Source organism: Leuciscus leuciscus, assembly GCF_965113295.1.
Source record: "Leuciscus leuciscus genome assembly, chromosome: 16".
Taxonomy (NCBI): domain Eukaryota; kingdom Metazoa; phylum Chordata; class Actinopteri; order Cypriniformes; family Leuciscidae; genus Leuciscus; species Leuciscus leuciscus.
In genome coordinates, this window is record NC_138740.1 from 16,702,928 (window position 1) to 16,723,847 (window position 20,920).

The 20,920-nt window shown below is 36.0% G+C and overlaps 1 protein-coding gene across 2 annotated transcripts; it reads right to left on the reverse strand.

Annotated features, from left to right (window-relative positions):
- Window positions 1–1,693: 1,693 nt before the first annotated feature.
- On the reverse strand, window positions 1,694–20,350 carry slco2b1 (solute carrier organic anion transporter family, member 2B1). Of its 2 annotated transcripts, XM_082140681.1 has the most exons (16): window positions 20,031–20,225; window positions 19,229–19,316; window positions 14,888–15,025; window positions 14,470–14,632; window positions 14,151–14,369; window positions 13,961–14,059; window positions 13,545–13,672; window positions 12,909–13,014; window positions 11,615–11,779; window positions 10,890–11,073; window positions 10,097–10,238; window positions 6,261–6,430; window positions 3,635–3,699; window positions 3,012–3,132; window positions 2,393–2,632; window positions 1,694–2,062 (listed from the first exon to the last, which is right to left on the reverse strand). In XM_082140681.1, the coding sequence occupies exons 2-15, from the start codon at window positions 19,286–19,288 to the stop codon at window positions 2,419–2,421; spliced, it is 1,974 nt and encodes a 657-aa protein (XP_081996807.1). In that variant the 5' UTR covers window positions 19,289–19,316; window positions 20,031–20,225; the 3' UTR covers window positions 1,694–2,062; window positions 2,393–2,418. The 2 variants fall into 2 exon arrangements, with proteins under 2 accessions (XP_081996807.1, XP_081996806.1); XM_082140680.1 differs by lacking the exon at window positions 20,031–20,225 and adding an exon at window positions 20,317–20,350 and having other exon boundaries at window positions 1,694–2,632.
- Between the last annotated feature and the right edge of the window lie 570 nt (window positions 20,351–20,920).

Genomic DNA, 20,920 nt, shown 5'->3' on the forward strand with positions numbered 1-20,920 from the left:
AGGATGTGATATCTGTTTCTGATCAATTTAAATTAACATTTAAATAATTGATATAACTATTATCCTATCCCTATTATATAGGGATTATCCCTTAACTGATCTACATTATAGAAAAACTATCAATCAGGAATCAGGAGCTTATTAGTCGGAGGTTGGAGATGTTTATTGCACAATATTTATTGATTTTTAGCTGAAACCGTGGTCCTTGGTGATTCATATAATGCATGCATATAATGCATACAATGCATAATTCATATAATGGCTACAGTCACTTTGAGAGTAAAAAAAACGAAAAAACATATTACACGCAAAACAAAAAAACAATACCTGTGACATATTGTTGTCCTATTGTTAGTTGAACTGCTTCTATTGCTCTCCTCATTTGTAAGTCGCTTTGGATAAAAGCTTCTGCTAAATGATTAAATGTAAATGTAAGTGTACTAAAAGAGGGCTTTTAAGCTTATTTGTTAAATGTAACAAGTAAATATGTGTCTGATTTGTCTCAATCGTTACATGATATTCTGAGCACAGCCCTATTTAAAGCCGTGTTCCATGTGTCACCTTTTATATTTTGAGTACCTGCCTGTCCAAAGGTCTTTGCACGGCCCTGTTAATGGCAATGGTTTTCCCCGGTGGAAGAGGCCTCTTTCAGAAGGATCAGTGTTGAGTAAATTACTCTAAAAAAGTAATTAATTACTAGTTATTAGTAATTACTCTCTCTAAAAGTATTTAATTACTTTTTACTAATTACTTTCTAAATCCCATATCAACCTCAACCAGCTGAATAATACATGGATAGACATGAGAAACTTTTTTAATTCTTTCAAATAAATACTATAAAATTGCATGAATTTTGCTTAAACTGACCAAACAATTTAAAGGGAGAAGGTTACATAATAAACATACTTTTTAACATCAGACAATACATTTAGATGTTAAACCCACTATTGTTTTATATAGAATTGTTCTAGTTTATACCAGTGGTTTGTAGGTAATTAGTTTCACTCAACACTAAGCAGGATAATGCACCCTGCCACACTGCTGTAACGGTTATGTTCTGTTTAGTTCAGTTTCTGTCACTGTCTGTATTAGTCGTTAGTTACTATGGTGTCTGATTGGTTTATCTATGTCTAGCTGTACCTGCTTAGTGTCCACATTTGCTATGTGCATTTATACTCCCTGTTCTGTTCAGTCCTTGTCGGTTATTGTTTGTGTTGAACGTGTTTGTGACACACATTTGAGTTTGCTACTTCATTCGAAGACTGTATTTCAAATCATCTTCTTCGTCATGCGCGTTCTACAGCCACAGATGCGTGACAACTGCAAAACTTGTTCAGGAATGGTCAACATAAATACATTTTGTGGCCGATCAATGTATGTGGCATGTAATGCAGAAAAGCTAAAGGAAAATCCAGCAAAAAAATTAATAAAAAATCTTTCAAAAGGGTCATAACCAAACACATAAACCCCTTTGTTTCGAATTGTACCAACTGGATGAAGATTTTTAGCATGGTAATGGATAAGACAATGTTAATGTATTTTGTTTTGGCAGAGCTGCTACACTGCTGCTGTTGATTATTTCTGTTGTTGTTGCTTATTGCTTATTGCACAGGGACTTGCTACTGCCAACAAACATGGACATGCTTCTGCATCACAAATATCATATATAAAACTACCCATTGTAGATCTATACTGGTGGAGCAGAGAAACAGTATTTTAATTCAGTTAGAACACATTACACAAGCCATTTGTGAAATTTGAAATGTGTATTTTCATTTCAGCCTTATAGTGTATAGTAACGTATAAAAATGATATAAAAACTTGATTAAACACATGTACAGTATATTTATGTGAAGGTATATCCCATATATGATCATGTGACTGTATGATAGTATACAAATAATATATATATAAAACAAAAACAAATATAGCACATTTTACATAAATTGTGCCAAAAACAAAATGTGATAATGGTCAAAAATGACCAAAGAGCTTGTTATAAATGCATCACAGTAGAAGAAAAAAGCACCACAAAATTTTTTTCTTCTTATATATAGACATACTTGGCTCTTTGTCTACATTAAGTAATGAGTTCATATTACACTACTCAGATTTTAACATTGTTAGCATATAAAATGTGTAAAGTACAACTGAGTGCTTACAAACAAAATATATAAACTCAAAGGAAAAGCAAGGAAAATATTTTAGGCTTACTGCCAGAGATAATACAGAAACAATAACGTGTTTTAAAGTGGACTTTGTTTCCTATCATTATTATTATGATTGATGACAGCTGTTTGTAGAAATTACTGTGTTCACAGTCTGGTGTCGTCCTGTGTCAGAAACTTGGCCTGTTTGAGTAGTTGCATTATGGCAATCTGAGAATCTCCACATTTCTTCGGTATTCACCTTCTGTCTTTACTCTCTAATGACCATTTGTGTGTTGCAGCGTCCACTTGAGTTGCTAACCATCTGTTTGGCATCTTTCATTTCTTGGGAACTTTCACTTTTGACCTGGTTGTTCATTTTCTCATTCTGTTTCTGGGTTGATTTTATCCTCCGAAGCACAATAAAAGACAGGAGGAAGCAGACGAAGCCACCGAATATAAAGAATATCTGGAGTCCCAGGAATCTGTGAACCAAAAAGTATTAACAATTGTAAGTTTACCTTGCTAAAAAAAACAACCTAAGTTGGTGTGATGTTATTAACCGAATAAGTCTGGTCTAGTTTAATGGTATTAGAGGGGTTTGGGGCACAAACAGGCAGATAGACAATTGTCCAGCCTCAGCCAGACTGGGAGCCTAGATAGACCAGCGCAAACCAGTTAAAACCAACAAAGCTGTTTTTTTTTTTTAAAGTATGGTAAAGTATATATATATATATATATATATATATATATATATATATATATATATATATATATAAATAAATAAATATAAAATAAAAGCCATACTAATAACTACAGTATCAGGCTCATTAATTTTCATAGCAGTGTAATTGTAAATTTTACCTGTGTCTGAAAAGGTCTAAATTGTAGTACTGACATGATGTTGTCTTATTGCATTTCTTTCCCCACTTAATGCATGCGGTATCGATTGCGCGGCCATACAATACTGGTGCTGGGAGAAATGCTGTCAGGAAATAAAAGTTAATTGTAAATATATAATTGCAATTAATAGAACAGTATAATAAAAAATCTAAATATAATCACTGTGACAATCTTTACCATACACACATTCATGACTAAAAAACGAAAATATTGTCTTAACACACCTCTTCCTGTTTTTTAAAGATATCACTGCAACTTTCACAATACTGGGAAAACTTGTTATATAAACAAAGACAGATAACACTAAGCTAAACAGGGCAGGTCTGAATATGCCCATAAAAAATGTATGTCGAAAAACCTCACTTTTTATGTTATCATAGTAGATAGTGTGTGTGCAGTCCAGACTTAAACCTGTATTTACTTCATAAGCACAATAGCTTAACACACCTGTGAACTGCTGCACCAAGGCTCTGATTACTACTTGTTGCTTTTGTTCACTTAAACTCTCAAAGCCTCTTATTAGGTTTTGGCCGTAACAAAAAATATGACATGTCCGTTCTGCATGATTGACTTTTCTTGCTTACCGAGCACTCTAAACAGCATGAACTGAATTCCCAAGGCAAAAGACTTGTCTTCTGGAGTCACAGTCCTGAACAAAAGCCAACAAACCATATTTAGTCAAAACATCAGTTAATAACACTTTATTTCAATAGTCCACTTTAGAAATTCTAGTAGTCAGTATTAGTAGACTGTCTGCTTAATATCTGCCAACACTTTATTTTGATGGTCCCCCAATGGACATTCACGAGTTCACACTTACAAATAAGTCAGATAAAATAAAAGGTGTATGTATTTTGCATGCTATCCGAGGAGAGGGCTCTGAACTCGGTATTTGGCCCGAACCCAGAGTACTCCCCCTGAACATCCTGGCTGTGGTAGTAGCTTCCTCCCATGTGGATAGACGTGGTAATTGCTGATGACGGGTTGATTGGATAGATTATCTGAACAAGCTCCTCCCGAACCTTGTTAATGAAACATCATTTATATTGACTATAAGCAACTTTGCTAGTACATACATTTATTCTACTAAGAATTACAACCACCCCCATACGGATTGCAATTTAGCATTGTAAGACTAATTGTCATTGAGTCCTTTGATCTCCAAGATTTACTAACAGCTTGCGCCAGTGCAAACCCTTTTTTAGCAGTAAAAAAACTACTGTCAGGTTTAACTAAAGACATGCAGTGAAAAATTTGCATTGAAAAGGCATCGGCAGGGTTATTTTTGCGGCTGACTTTATTGCATATGCAGTTTTCCTTTAATTTACTGGTATTTGCGCCATTATTTACCACCCAAAAAAAGCATGTCTTAAACCAGACGCTAATTTGTGCTGCATCTGTGTTCTTTCATTTGTGGGTTGTTAGTAGATTACATGCAGAACATTCCACTCCCATCTGTGCTTTTTTGGAATTGCGCTCCCACGCTAGTTTGTCCTGTTTAGTAAATATGGCCGCAAGATCTGAGTGGGACTAAACAGTGTTTGAACAAAAACATCTGGGTCTAACCTCTAGAGTGGTTACAGAATCCCTCAAATAGTCTGCGATGTAAAACCAGGCAAATGGCCTTTTTGCAAAAAGACACAGTAATAATTCCTAATGGCTGTACACCTCTTTAACTCTCATGTTCCTTACCCTAGGCCCAAGGCCCAGATAGGTTAATCTTCTAGACAGGCGGTATGATATAGTCATGTGTCGGAATCTGCCCTTTCCTTTGGCTCCCTACTTCAAACTTCTCCAGATGGGTTCTAGGTTGGGGGAGCTGTTGTAATTTTCCCAAACCTAACCTAACAGTCTACTAATACTCTAAAGAGAGTTAGTTGACATGTAGTAACCAATTAATGAGAGTAAGTTGACGGGAGTAAGTTGACATGTAGTTGCAAGTTACTTAGAGTTAGTAGTATGTCTAAAGTGGACTACTGAATTAAAGTGTAACCCATCAGTTTATACATAATTTTACAACATTTTGCATATGAATATGACGTCACTTCCATTTCATGAATGCCAGAGTATGAGCTATTTGAAATCTTCTTTAACATATTCATTGAGGATTTTTCTGAAAGTAAGGGCTGTTAAAGAGCCTGAAGTCTATGTCAAAACGCTGATGGCAGTTTTTCGTGATGCTGGCAGGGCCTGCACAGGCAGGTTTTTCACTATGCTAGAATGATACTATGACGTATTATAGCTGAAGGGCAGAGGTGCATGATAAATGAGCAATGTATCTGCCTTTAAAAAAACAAAATAAATGAACACATTAGTCATTGCAGAGATTAAAAGGTCAAACAGAGTTTTGATTAAGTAACTTCATTTTAATTGAAACGATTCTGTATTTTAGAAACTGACACTATTCTTACAGTTTTTTTTTGCAATGAAAAAAAAAAAGACTTCAGTTAATGTGAATTTCAATTTTGATTTCATGCATAATTCTGGCACTAAAGGAAAGAATGTTTATAAATTGCAAATGGAGTTCATTGCTCTAATAGAATTTCAATAAAAGCATTACTAGCTTTATAAATTTTTTTTTTTTTTTGTATGCTGTAGCCTGTAGGTAGCAACTACGCAAGTGTTGCACTACAACAAGCTACAACCTGTTAAGCGAGTTCACTTCGTCACTCTTCCTTTCAAACAAAACATGTGCCACCATGTATGTTGCCATTCATTTTTAAAGTAGCAACATTAATTCCATTGATGTTCCTTCACATAAATGACATGATATTATCACTCACTACACCTAAAACCACCTGTATTAAGACCATATTGCAATACTTCATGAAGACAACATATTATACTTAAACATACATATAAAACAATATAAAACATATCAGTACAATGCTATAACTTAACAATTTTGGAAAGTCAGACCTGATTCTCATATTTTAAATAGTTTTAAGTAATTGTCCTTATATTTTTTGTAACACACCACTGATATGTCAACAAAAATGTTTTGGATTTTTAGACATTTTATCTCACTATGTCTTTGTCAGATATTCATGATGCATATAGGTAAATCTTATTTTTCAACCCTTTTTTTAAATAATAATGAAGATTCTCCTCTTTTTTAAATATGCAAATATTTCAACAAAGTGATGCTAGATGTTAACGTTCAATACAGATCATATTTACATGCTTTACACTGAAAATAAAGGGAAATACCTGAGGATCATCATAAAGGATGTAGTATGTGAAAGTGAAGCCACAAAGCATGTGATGGAGGACAGGATCATGAAGGGAATTAGGCGATTAATACAACTATTTTCACATGGTCCTGGTGACGCAAAGCCTGGAGGACCAGTTAATGCCACACATCCACAATCTGTGTAGTTCTGTGGGAGATATTAGAAGATTCAATGGCAGATACTGAAAAGTGAAATTTTTTAGTTTTACTGATGCCATTGATTTAGAACTATTGTAACCATTGCTGTTATTCTCATATTTGCAGGGAACTTTGGAACAAAGTTAGTTAGTAAAGTCATAAAGTAACAAACAAGCAGCTTTGTTTCTGCTGCATTATAAATGTGACACAGATGTCTCAACCTATAAATCCAGCAACACTATCAAACATTTACCTAAAGCCTATAATCAGGCTTGTGAGATATCAGGAGGAAACTTTGTTTGTTTTGAGAGCAATTAAAAGGAGAAAGTATGCAGGAAGTGTTTGGGCTTTTTCATTTTATTTGAAAAGATAAGTCATGAAACTCTTTGCCACACACACTCTTAAGTAAACATTTTACAGATAGAAAATGTCCAACAATTTGATACAAACATGATATTTTTGAGACACAGAGGTAGATTGTTTAAGGATTCTTCTGTGTTTTCCAAAAGCAAAATACCTAAATAGTCTAATGGCGTCTACGCTAATATTAGTCTCTCTGTTTATCCCGAGGATTACCGCAGTCCGCCGGATCCAGGCTGTATCCAGATCTGATGAAGGACCTGCGCCTGGACACGACGACAACGCAGTCCTGAAGTGTCAACTAGTCTCTCCCCTGTGAAGGCCTCCTTCCCTTCCCCTTACCTAAAACGTTGTCGGGATGATTCCGGTTCGCATGGCTACGCGGAAGCGATACAAATTCTGTGTTATAAATTTTAAGGGCAGACAAGTAGTTTGTTGAGGGTTGGTTTGTAGAGAAGGACTAAACGCCTGCACACATATATATTCAAACGCGCATACCTTTAGACTTAACACGTAATATGCATGAGCACGCCATCAGCGTTCTCACAGATTCGGGCAGACAAGTAGTTTGTTGAGGGTTGGTTTGTAGAGAAGGACTAAACGCCTGCACACATACATATTCAAACGCGCATACCTTTAGACTTAACACGTACATGAGCACGCCATCAGCGTTCTCACAGATTCACGTTTTTAAAGTCTGCGCAGAGAGAACTTAAGGGTTTTCTGTTAGAACGGTGTCGTGTTAGCGGCCCCTAAGTTAATAACTAATGATCGTTGCGACGGAAGTGAATCAGTCAAAACTAACTTTAGCTGGACAATAACTTTATTCTAGTGCTGCTTTAAAGCCAAAACAATCTCTGTTACTTTAATTTCCTATTATCACTGTAAAGCTGCTTTGAAACAATCTATATTGTTAAAAGCGCTATATAAATGAAGGTGACATGACTTGACTTGACTTGACTAATGACCATCCAATTATGATCTGGACACATATTCCTACATAAACACTGTCCCTTTTTCTGGCTGCTACCATGTTATTTTTATTGTGGATCTATTTTCTCAGTGGGCAGAGGCTGTTACTCAACTTGTATAGAGGTTGCTGATCATGTTTTCGGAAGGCTGAGACAGTTATTTCCCCACTGTGTTGTTTATAGTAATGTATCTGCATCCTCATCACTGCAGTCTGCCGGCGTGTTCTACGTTCACTTCCAACAGAGCTGTCGGTGTGCATTTAAAACAAGTAATGGTCTTGGTACATTGAGCAATTGGTTGGTTTGGCCTGTCTAAATGTTTAAAGTGTTGTAGGTCTGGGAATGTTTTGTGTGTGTGTGTATGGAGCTCAGATAACAGACTGACTGACTGACTGACTGATGCTACAATAATTTTGGTTGATGAAAATTATGTAATATTCATCTCAAATGGCAAAAAGTGTCCCAATCTACCTTTTCTTTTATGGTTTCATGACATGTTTTTGATTCTAATATATAGGAAACCTCCTGTATGGCATCAACTTCAGATACATTCACTCCTACGTTTTACACATCATTCTTTTTGAACATTTAAAACCTTTAATGCAAGCACAAGGCTGTATACACTTCTTGCACTAGGCTTTACTGCCTTCATGATCCATGGCTTTCTTCCAGACTCAATGATGTCTGTGATGCTGACTCCTGTGATTAAGGATAAAGCAGGAAAAGTGGGTTCCTCAGACAACTATAGACCCATCGCCCTAGCTAATATATTATCAAAAGTTGTGGAATTAATTCTCCTTGAGAGGATCAATGAATTAATTATATCTGCAGATAATCAATTTGGTTTTAAACCAAAGCATGGTACGGATATGCGCATATATGTCCTGAAGGAACTATTAAGCAACTATAAGAGAAGAAACTCAACTGTTTTTATATGTTTTTATGATGCATCTAAGGCATTCGACCAGGTGAATCATTGGAAATTATTAAAAAAATTGGATGCAGCAGGAGTCCCTAAATACATTGTTAGAATCCTATCATATTGGTATGCCCAACAGACCATGCAAGTGAAATGGGACAGCTGTATGTCGGCTCCTTTTCATATTAGTAATGGAGTAAGACAAGGGAGCATCTTATCCCCCATTTTATTCCATTTTTACATGAATGATTTATCATATAATCTAAACCGAGGTAAAACTCGGGCAGTACAGTGATGAACCATCTTATGTATGCAGATGATTGTGTGATTTTTAGCCCGAGCTCAGCTGGACTGCAGCATCTTCTTAGCATATGCTCTGTGTTTGGGGAAGAACATGATGTAAGGTACAATGATTCCAAAAGTGTTATCATGATATGCAGAACCGCAGAAGACAGACATTTAACCTTTCCTGTTTTTAGGCTCGCAGGTAATGTTCTTAATATCTGCAGTAAAGTGAAATATCTTGGTCATCTAATTACAGATCAGCTTACAGATGACGATGACATTAATCGTCAGTGCCGTATGCTGTATGTGCGGGCAAATGTTCTGGTACGCAAATTTGGGTGCTGCATTCCTGGAGTCAAGTTGACCCTATTTAAAGCATACTGTTCGCCTTTGTACACTGCACATCTGTGGCTGAACTATAAAAAAGCTAGTCTTCAGAAATTGCAAGTAGCATTCAATGACGCTCTGAGGATGTTACTAAAAAAGCCCAGATCAACTTGTGCGAGTGAGTTGTTTGTGAGCACCAGAGTGGATACAATGCAGTCTGTTCTGCGAAAAGCGATGTTCAGGTTCATTTGTCGGCTGAATGATTCTGTAAATCAAGTTGTTGTGGTGCGGGTGAATGTTAGGTACAGTGCCACACGCTGCATGTCTCAGTTTTGGGAACACTGGTATAAGTGTCTTTTAAAAACGAGTCATTTGTAACTTTGTGTTGTGTATTTCGTGTTGTTTTTTCTTTTGTATTTGTATTATCTTGTTTTTTATTTAAAAAAAAAATGTTTTTATGGATGGACCATGAGTCTGAAATAAAAGATACTACTACTACTACTACTTTAAATAGTTCCTCCTAATTCTTAACCCTTATTTTGGTTGTAATTCACTCCCATAATGACATATGTGGTCCTGTCAGTGGCATTTATAATGTGTTCCAGAGAAGAAGAAAAAGCATACAGGTTTGTAACGAAATGAGTGTAAATGTAAATGACGACAGAATGTTCTTTTTTGGGGATCATGTTAAACCTCCATTGGGTTCAGTAATTTATTACTAAAACTATTTCACTTCCTTAAATGAGTTCAGGCCATGCACTGTTTTTTCAGAGCTCCCCCCGCAGTTCCAGTAATGGAAGTAAAAACAACTTACCAAAACTTTAGTTGTATTGTATAATACTATCTTACATCCCGCATGACAGGGAGAGAGAAACTCCACTCCGTTTGAGCCACACACGGGATTGAAGGCTTCTTCAGAACAGGAACATGCATTGCTGCACTGCTTAGAGTCAAATCTGGGGAAAAAAGGAAGCAAAATAAAGCAAAAATATAATGGATTTAACAGGGTGCCTTGCCACAGGATGTTACGCATTTGAAGAGCATTAACATTTGCACATGAAGAAAAAAAAATACTGCTGTAAATCCATTAAGGAATGTATGAGAAAGTGACAGAGCAGATTTCAGCCTGCAATGCAGAACTTTGTAATGGCAAACAGCAGTCAGAGGGTTTACACAGATAAAGATGCTGAAGTCACGCTATTTAAACTAGAATCACAGGGCTTAATCACTTAGACTCTGGCAACAGCTAATCAAATATCTTTGTTCATATATATATGCAATAAGAAAATGTAGAGGAAAACTCTATTGCTCAATAGTTTTCTACTTTATTCGTAGCTAGGGTTCTATCACATTTGACTAAAGTATCAACCTTATCTAATAAATATTTACTATGTTTCCTTAGGAGAAATAAAAACAGAAATAGACCATTGTTGGCAATATATAGTAAGCGTTCAGAGCTGTAATATGAATGCTGAAGGCATTGCTCTGATTTCTCTTTCATACAGACTGTGGGGTCAGATTCATATTTGGCCAAAATTCAGTTATGGCATAATAGCACTAAACAAATGCATAATGTTTAAAGCATGTAAGGACCAAACACAACTCACACATTGATTCCAGAAATGTTTTGTGTGGGGCAGCCAATGAAGAGAAGAGGAATTGCAAACATAAAACTAACGAAAACTGCTACCGTACACAGCGCTGCTGAGGACCTGACATTCAGACCCAACTTGCGTAGTATAACCCCTCCAGCCATTATGCCTAACATGGCTGAAGGAATATTTATGCCACCTGTGGAAAAAAAAAGAAAGAAAAACAAACAAACAGATGTATAAAACATTTTATGTATAAAATATTTTCTTTTAAAATATTATAATATATTTATTATGTGGCATGCACGTAAGGGAGTAATATTTGTTAATGTTTTTCTCTATTTAATGCTTCAGGGTTGACTGAGAGTTTAGGTGGGTCCCTGGTATGGTACAGGTTGAAAAACCCTGCACTAAGGTACAATACATTCCATTATTAATCCCATTGAACAATAAATAGTGAAAGATGTTACTCTCAGACAAAAAGTTTCAATCTTCCCTTGCTTATTTCCCTGGACTTTGCCTTTGAATCAGAATTTGTTAGAGTGACATACTGTATTGTGTGTGGATTAGTAGCAGTAAAGATTTTGAATGAGTAATTTGTACCTTTGAACAATACGATATGCTTTCACTGGCCTCAAACACACACCACATATTGATATATGGTTTTGGGTGGAGCAAAATATTTTTTCTTGCGTGAACACCTTAAAAAAAGGCGTGCTTAATTTCTTTCAATAACTTACCCATCATAATATTAGAAAAGGAGGCAGTTTGTGCAAACTGCTTCTCTACGAATTTGCCCATGAAAGTGGCAAGTCCCGCAACCATGGCAGCAAGATTCACCTGAGCCAACACTACTAACAAATAAATTGGGTTCCGCAGAGTCCTCCTGATGATTTTGGGGAAGCCTGAGGAAAGATAAGAGACACCAAACTATTTGAAAGTATCTGAAGAACATTTCTACATTAAAGCACAAAAAGAACATCCATGAAGACAAGAACGTTATATTTTGGTAGATTAATGAAACATCATGGTTTCATGAAAACAGTATCCAAGGATCTTTAATATTTTGATAAGTCAGTGGTTGTGAGTTGGCTTTGTTTTAGAACCTATATTTTACATTGGACATCAAGTCAGCATAATTTATCCTACAGAAATCTCCTTAAAATTCAAACACTAAAATTACAGTATTAATATTACCAGGAGAGTTTGATTGGACGCACAACTTTTAACAACAAAACATATGGGAATTTTTTTTTTTCTTGTGCAGCCCACACATTGAGAACAAATGTGCTACGTTCATGATATACAATTATTACAGGAACAGAACATTTTAATTATTAATTTGTAGTTGAGGTTTCACTTGATGGTCTCTTAAACACATTCTGTTGACTATAAGTAACGTTACACCTACATGTCTACTAACACTCATTAGAGTGTCACTAGAGTATTAGTACTGTAGACTGGTAGGGTTGGAATAAGTTGACATGTACTTACAAAGTTACTTATAGTCAGTATAATGTCTGTAATGGGACCATCACAATAAAAATTTAGCAGATATTAAGCAGACAGTCAACTAATGCTCTAATGAGAGTTAGTTGACGTGTAGTTGCAAAGTTACTTATCAACAGAATGTTCAACAGGGACCATAAAAATAAAGTGTTACAGTAGTTGAGACAACCAAGTCATTATTTGGCTTCTAACATCTGGTTCTGAATAAGTAGGTCAAAGTGCGTAGCATAAAGTTTCTTTGCATGAGCAGCATTACAAATGTTCTAAAGTAGGCCATAAACCTGTATCTTACTCACTAACCACTTAGAATCCAGTTTGACCAGATGCTGAATATGATGAGATTTTGTGGGTGAGTTTATGGAATTATCTCTGAACTGGCTGTTAAAACAATGCAGACAGCATGCAAATAAACAACATTACCAGCAAGCGCAAATTCATTTCCCCCGGTTGATTTTTGTTATTTGAACTTGGAAGTACTTAATTTGTGACTGATAAAATCGCTGACAGGTAAAATGGCAAACACACTTTTTAGGAACTCAGTGAGAGAAACCTCTTCCATCGTGTCAGTTCCAGGCTTCTTGTCTTCCATAATTTTCTCTGTTGATGGCTCTGCAGGAGTTTCTTCGATTTCCTGAGGAGATTGAAATCTAAATTTGTTTTTGAAATACCAACTGATATGATCAAGACTGTAGTGAAAAACTCTGGAATATGAAGTAGCGATGCACATACTGCAAACTGGTTTACACCAGCAAACCATCTTAACCTGTTTAGGATTTTATGAAGCCTGTTTATCAATATTTAAAAATTTGAGATTTTGCTTCCAATATTAGAACATGCTCATTTACAGAGTTCAGAAAAAGAACATTTAGTGCAAGAACATTCCTGTTGAACACACACTTTGTGTTTTATGCGAGGTTAGCATGTTGAGCAAGAGGGGCAAGAACAGGCTGAGACAAGCTCCATTTGTACTCAAGTTTCTTTCCTTGTTTGTAGTTTTTTTTTTATATACACATATTCTGTGAGACCCTAGTCGGCTTCAGGAACAAAGCCAGAATCTTAAATTACAGCAGAAACACTCACATTCATCTGATTTATATCAGAATTTACTAAATAATTTCCAGAATCAAAAAGGCCAAAGCTGGGATTTGTGATATACATCACCTCTCTGGATATCTTCTTAGGGAAAAACAGATATGGCAAAGAAGTCAGGAGAAGGAGGGTGGCAGCTATCAAGAATCCCAACCACCAAGCTCCAACCCATCTGGGGTCATCATTTTCAAGTATTTTATCTGAAAAGTAGAAATAACAGCTGATTCATCATTGATTTCCCACATACAAGAGACATGAAGCCAAACTTACTATGATACATCAAGCAACACTGCTAAAGATGTTTAATCTTGGGGTCAAACTTTCTTTTTAAAATCAGTATAGCTTGTCAAAAGGTACTCGTCTAAACATGTTTAGTATAGTTGCTAAAGTATTTAATTATAATGACATCTCATGCCGTTTAAGCGCAGTAAAGTGTGTAAATGTGACTTTACATTTATGAAAGTGTAGACATGGCATATTAGACTCACCTGAAGAAATCTTCTCAAAATCAACAAAGAAACGAAGGAGGACAGATGACATCAAGTAGCCAAATGCCGGCCCAATCACAGTAACTGCGAAAAGTATGCCTGTAAAAAAAGATAAAGTTGGATTATTTCTTGAATGAACCACTGTATTTTGGGAATTGATGATTAAACAAAACTCAATATTTAATCAAACCAAGGTAGAAGGGTGAACTCCTCTTTTCTGCATAATCATCTATGTAGGAAATCCCAAAAGGTTGTATGGGGACACCGCCAATGCCCAGCAGTAACTGGCCCAGTAGAAATATTGGATACACTACAGTGTCAGTCTTGTTTGTATAGCATTCCTGATTAGATTCTTCCTCAGGGGAAATGCTCTGTGATTGGCAAAGACCCGAGCTGTTGTCTTTGGTGTCTGTGCAACAAATACAATCAGGTTAAATACAATCAGTTATTAAGTACATCCAGTTGTTAACTACAAAAATGGCTAATTTAAAAGAAAAATGTTTACTCACTGCTATTAAAGCCTGTGTACTTGTACTTTCCACCAATGAAGTGAGGTAGTGCAATAAGGAACACCCCCATGCTAGCGATCATTGCTCCGATTCCAATACATCTCGGCCGATGTACGCGACTCCCAAAGAAACTCACAAACACGATGAGAACCGTGTTCCCCACCTTTGCTTAAAAACAACAAAACTTACATTGCATGATCTGATATAATAGTTAAAAATTATAGTTATAATATTAGTCTTTGCAGATGCAGTACCATTTCATATTAAGACTTTGTGCCTAAACTTGTAACTTTAAAAATGAAATAATTGCTAACCAGGTGCTAACAGATGTCAGAAACAACTTGAAAAGAAGGTATTTGCCTTCAGGCCATCCATGATATCGTGTTAGCACCATTGAAATATAACATTTTATCCTTGCCTCATTGAAGGCTGCTAGTAGTCCTGACATCTGACTGGAAAATCCATATCGTCTCTCAATAGTGGTTATGGAGCCCTTCAGATAACCAGACACCAGGAGCTGAGCAAGCTGTAGCATCCCATGACACAGTACAAAAAACTGACACACAAAGAAAAAAAGTGATAAAAATGTAAATTCCTTTGGTATGCATTCTGTAAATATGCCATAAAAATAAATCCAAAAACAGCACAAACATTTCGGACTCATTACGCAAAGTATCAATATAGGTTTTTGGCTATGTTAGTGTCATTATGTATTGCAAAGGTGTTTTGTTTTAATCTTTGAATTGTTTTATGTGTTCAAGTAAAGTCAAGCTGTCTCCTTGCAAAGTCAAGTTGTGTATGTTCAAGTTCATAAGACTTCTAGCCATTTAATAATCATCACTCTGATTGTTGAACAGCTATTTCAGAGTATTTGGTAATGGGATAAACATAAGAAGAAGAAAAAAAAAAGAACAATATAAGGATGTGCAGTGAATATAAGGAAATTAATATTGTCCAGGCCAAATCTATGGAGACTAGTAAAGTCAGGAAACTTAACTCAGCTACGCCTCTAATAAAATAGCGCATTGCAAAAAGAAGCTTCCATTGCTACATCTAACATTTCCAATATCTAATACTGCTGAAATTCTTACAGTGTTTACATTGTTTTTAAAACACTTCCAGAAACAAACTACCGAACCTGTAGACTGGCAAATCATATCACAGTGCAGGTAGATGCCCAGCGTCATGTTAAATTAATTGATTGTCACCAGTGTTGGGGGTAATGCATCACAAGGTAGCATGAGTTACTTAATCAGATTACTTTTTTCAAGTTACTAGTAAAGTAAAACACTACTTAGGGTGTATTCACACCTGCCTTGTTTGGTTCGATTGAATCGAACTCTAGTTCGTTTCCACCCTTGGTGCGGACCTTTTGGGCAGGTGTGAATACAGCAATCGAACTCGGGTGCGGACCAAACAATCGAACCGAGACCCAGCTGAAGAGGTGGTCTCGGTACGGTTCCAAACGAACTCTGGTACGGTTCGTTTACGATGTGAACATGAACCGACCCAATTGCAAGAAAGCACTGCGCCTTTACGTTCATTTAATTATTTGACTGCTCTTATACTCTTATGAGGATACTTAAAGGGATAGTTCACTTTGAAATTCATTTTTGGTATGTTTTAGCTTACCTCAAGGGCATCCAAGATGTAGGTGTCTTTTTTTCCGCAGTAGTTTCAATTTTGATATTTTTAGGTCAAACCGTTCTTGTCTGTCAGTCATATAATGCAGGTCTATGGTCACGGTCTCAAAACACAAGCACAGAGTCCAAATTGAAACAATTCCCCGTCGTCCAAATTAAACAATTCCCCATCGTAAGTACACAATGATGGCCTAAGACACGAAACGAGCGGTTTGTGTGAGAAAACGAACAGTATTTATATATAGTTTTTACCTCTTATACGCAGACATGTCCGAGTGATCTGATCTGACGTGTACGCAGACTGGTGCATAGATATATACACTAGATGTCGCCTTAAAGACATTCGTTCCAATGAACTGCCATAGACAAGGCGACATCTAGTGTGTATATATCTATGCACCAGTCTGCGTACACGTCAGATCAGATCACTCGGACATGTCTGCGTATAAGAGGTAAAAACGATATAAATACTGTTCGTTTTCTCACACAAACCGCTCGTTTCGTGTCTTAGGCCATCAATGTGTACTTACGATGGGGAATTGTTTAATTTGGACGACGGGGAATTGTTTCAATTTGGACTCTGTGCTTGTGTTTTGAGACCGTGACCATAGACCTGCATTATATGACTGACAGACAAGAACGGTTTGACCTAAAAATATCAAAATTGAAACTACTGCGGAAAAAAAGACACCTACATCTTGGATGCCCTTGAGGTAAGCTAAAACATACCAAAAATTAATTTCAAAGTGAACTATCCCTTTAACAACGAACATTTTGGCATAATGGTTTGTGTTATTGTTCGTTCAAGTGCGAAAGAGAATTCCATTCCGGCGTGCTGTCTGGCCACACGATACTGTTGCGCGTCTTTCTGCGCGTCGGTTGTGCATCATCTAGTGAGAAACATGCACATTTCTCTGTTATTAACGGATCAAACAGCGCTGACGTGGAAACCAGGAAGAAACATCGTGCCATGAATGAACTGGCCGGTATCCACAGATCAGCAACATTCACCGTGGAATGGATTTGCTGTAGTAGCCTAACACTAACTGCAAGGTATGAAAGTTTGTCAGGAATAGTGGGCTATAATGCTTTCAAGTAACATTACGTCTGTTTTATTTTGACATTATGAATACAATTGCTGCCCTCAAATGTTAATCTGAACTAAAATAAACCTTTGTTTAACTAGCCTACTACTACAATATTACATTTCATTTTGTCCAAGGAGCTGTTTTGTTTTATGCTCTTAAGAAGAGTCAAGTATAGCTCCATTATTGCTCAGTAAAAAAAGCAAAAAATAAATAAATAAAAATAAATAAATCATACTTTATGATGTTAGTTTCATTAAATAAAATAATAATAATAAAAAAAAAAAAATTCAAGGAAATTTCTCTGGCATTTATTTATTTTTGCTGTAGCCTATGGAAAACGTACCGAACCGAACCGTACCGAACCGTGACACAAGTGTATCGTATCGAACCGAACCGTGAATTTTGTGAACCGTTACACCCCTAATTATTATCATAAACTTTTCATTAACTTCGGTAGGCTGTACAACAAGGGAATACAGATGAAGGGCAGCCTGCCTTTTCTAATAATTTCATAATTCATATTTTTTATAATTTCCTATTATCACTGTAAAGCTGCTTTGAAACAATCTGTATTGTAAAAAGCGCTATTAAAGTGAAGGTGACTTGACTTGACTTGAGCTGCACCATCTAATGTACAAGCGTAAATATACGTGCAAACAAGATAAGGCATTACTTTCCATCAAAGTAACTAAGAAACTAAAATAATTAAATCGATTTTGCCGCACTGACCAACAGAAAGCTGCTTGGTTTGACAGTGTGAGCTGTGCTTCATACATCGCTAAACTATTGTTGATAGTCATTAGACAACGGACGTTTTTGCCTGCCAAATTTCACTGAAATTATGCTAATTTGACCGCACTTTTAGAGTGTGCTGTTTTCTTCATGAATAAAATATCATATGTTAAATATGGTTATCAAAAGATGTGTCAGTGGGTAGACTAAGCTGTAACCTTTTTTTTCCTTTAAAGTCTGCGTGAACCGGAAGTTGCAAATGACTTTTCTCCAGTGTTGTGACGTATTTCCCAGTGAAACGGAATATTGAACAGAGGGCAGGGTTTTACTCTAGCGCTCCTCCTCTCCATCTCTGCTCATAGCAGACTAACGGTTTGAGGGGAGTGGTTAAGCGTTTCCCAATCCAAGCCGTCAAACCTACATCATCAGAGAGGGAACGCCATTCCAGACCGGAAGTAACTTTTCAGATTTTGATTAAAGATTACCACGGCAAACAATTTTTTTCTGTGTATTAACTTGCACGGATACATTTTTCACCACAAGACTAGTAATATGCGCTAACAAAGTAAATAGGGTCAATTTTGATTTCAGTTGGACTTTAAAGGGTTAGTTCACCCAAAAAATGTAATTCTGTCGGTAATTACTCACCCTCATGTTGTTCCAACCCCGTTCATCTTCGGAACACAAATTAAGATATTTTTGATGAAATGGTAAGGCACTTTTACGTTTTCTCGTTGGTTTCTCACGATTCAGACATCCAGGAAATGCACAATTTAGAACCATTTTAAATAGTACATCGAGACCCATCTGCGTCTTCTCAGTTCTCGCGCATGCATCGTGACGCTCTCGTGAACTCACTCAGAGGCCCACACAGAAGAAAATAAAGTCGTTATTTTTGGGATTTTTTGCGCACAAAAGGTATTCTCGTCGCTTGATAAACTTAAGGTTGAGCCACTGTAGTCACTTGGACTATTTTAACAATGTCTTTACTAACTTTTCTGGGCTGGCAGATGAAATTACCTTGCAGCCTATGAAGGAGTGAGACAGCTCTCAGATTTCATCAAAAATATCTTAATTTGTGTTCCGAAGATGAACAGAAGTCTTACGGGGTTGGAACAACATGAGGGTGAGTAACTACTGACAGAATAAAAAATTTTGGGTGAACTATCCCTTTAAATCATATTGGTCTGGTTAATATTATCTTTTCCTAAGGTGGGGCAACTTGTGTCACTGGACACCTTTATTTTAGAAGTCATATTTGTATGTAATTAGGGATATTTACATTTTGAATCTTACCTTGATATTGTTAAAGAGACCCATTGTTCTGCGACGTCTCGTTGTCTCGATAGCTGTCATTTCGTGTTTTTACAAGATACAACACATTCTGGAGAAATAAAATCATAACTATTAAAGGTATATTTTAATAGTATAAAGGTACAAAACAAATATGGATTTCTTTACAACTTGATTTTTTATCTCTCATTTTAATCTAGAAATGTGGAAAGTTACAATCAGTTACAAGTTGTTTTCTGCAAGCTATTTAAAATGAACAGGAAATGCTTGTGTTCTTAAGCTAACTTGGTTACATGTAGTTGATGCTGTTTTTTTTATGATGTTTTTTTTTATGTTTCAGGCAGCTGCTCACAAGAAAGCAGCCGTTTTGTCCCAGTTTTTTTCTTGGGAACTTGGTGAGAAGAACTTCATATGATGTCACTGTTGCGCAAGACTTAGGCTACTCCAAGGCTACTCTTGGCAGTTATTGCTTTGTGCTGGTTTTGATTTAGCACTTTCAATTCACTTTGAATTCAGCTCCAGAATAGAAGTATTGAGGAGAGTGTGCCTAATATCATCCATACATGTTCTATTACATTATACACATTATTGAGTATACTCAGGATAAGAATATATGAACTGAGATTAATTGATTAAATTTAAATAATACATTCATTTCTACTGTAAGTATAAAAACAAATATCTATAGCAAAATAATATATATTTAATTTATATCCTCAACATTTCTATGTCCACATCTTGATAAGTCTGACTAAGAGTTGTCCTTTACTCCCCAGAGTTCGTGAATTAATGAAAGTGTACTTACAGCTTGCTGAGACTGAAGAGTTGGAGATATAGTCTAGCTACTTTCACTTTATGACGTTAAGTGGGCTACAAGAAGTTGCTGAGCGGGGCGGGCTTTCAGGATTGTGAAATCTCAAAAAGCATTTGGACGTGATTTCATGTGGAGTGTAAAAAGAAGGTGAAAGAAAGAAAGAAAGAAAGAAAGAAAGAAAGAAAGAAAGAAAGAAAGAAAGAAAGAAAGAAAGAAAGAAAGAAAGAAAGAAAGAAAGAAAGAAAGAAAGAAAGAAAGAAATAATGATAAGACAAACCTCTCAAACGAGCATCGAATCATTGATTGATCACTGACGATTGTTAACCGACAACATGCGGTAGCTAGTCGTTCGTTCTGTCTTTAATCCAAACGTTTTCCTTGAATTTCCTAACATAACCAGCAGATGGAGACAAAGTACAGTTTTAAAACCAAACTCACTTTTATGAAATCGCCAGATTTACAACAAAATACCAAATAAAATAAAAATCTACCTGTTCGATTTTAGATCATATTTAGGCCTGGATTTTCTTCTCATATTGGTGAAAATTCTGGAAACAGTCTACATATGAGAAACTTGCTATCAGATCACCTGATTTTATTGCTCACTCTACTTAATTTGTTCCTAAAAATATGAAAGACAAGACAATTGGTAATACAAGACCAGTTTTAACTGGTCATTAAAATGGTATGATTACAGAAAAGTATTTCAGGAGCTATATTACTTCTAAAGGCATCTGTTAGAATGCTGCATATTTTTTTTTCAATTCAAGGTTTTGCCATACATTTTTTTCTAGCTATCTAGAACTAGGCCTTAGGCCTACATGTTATTTTATCATGTTCATCACAAATAAAATAAAATAAAAAATAAAATAATATAAAGA

Excerpts from the sequence above, each read along its gene's own strand:
- slco2b1 (XM_082140680.1), bottom strand. The coding sequence starts at position 19,288 with ATGACAGCTATCGAGACAACGAGACGTCGCAGAACAATGGGTCTCTTT. Across the intron at positions 11,074-11,614 it reads CTTTTCTAATATTATGATGG|GTGGCATAAATATTCCTTCA; the intron begins GTAAGTTATTGA and ends TTTTTTCCACAG. Across the intron at positions 3,133-3,634 it reads CATGCTGTTTAGAGTGCTCG|CATTTCTCCCAGCACCAGTA; the intron begins GTAAGCAAGAAA and ends ATTTCCTGACAG.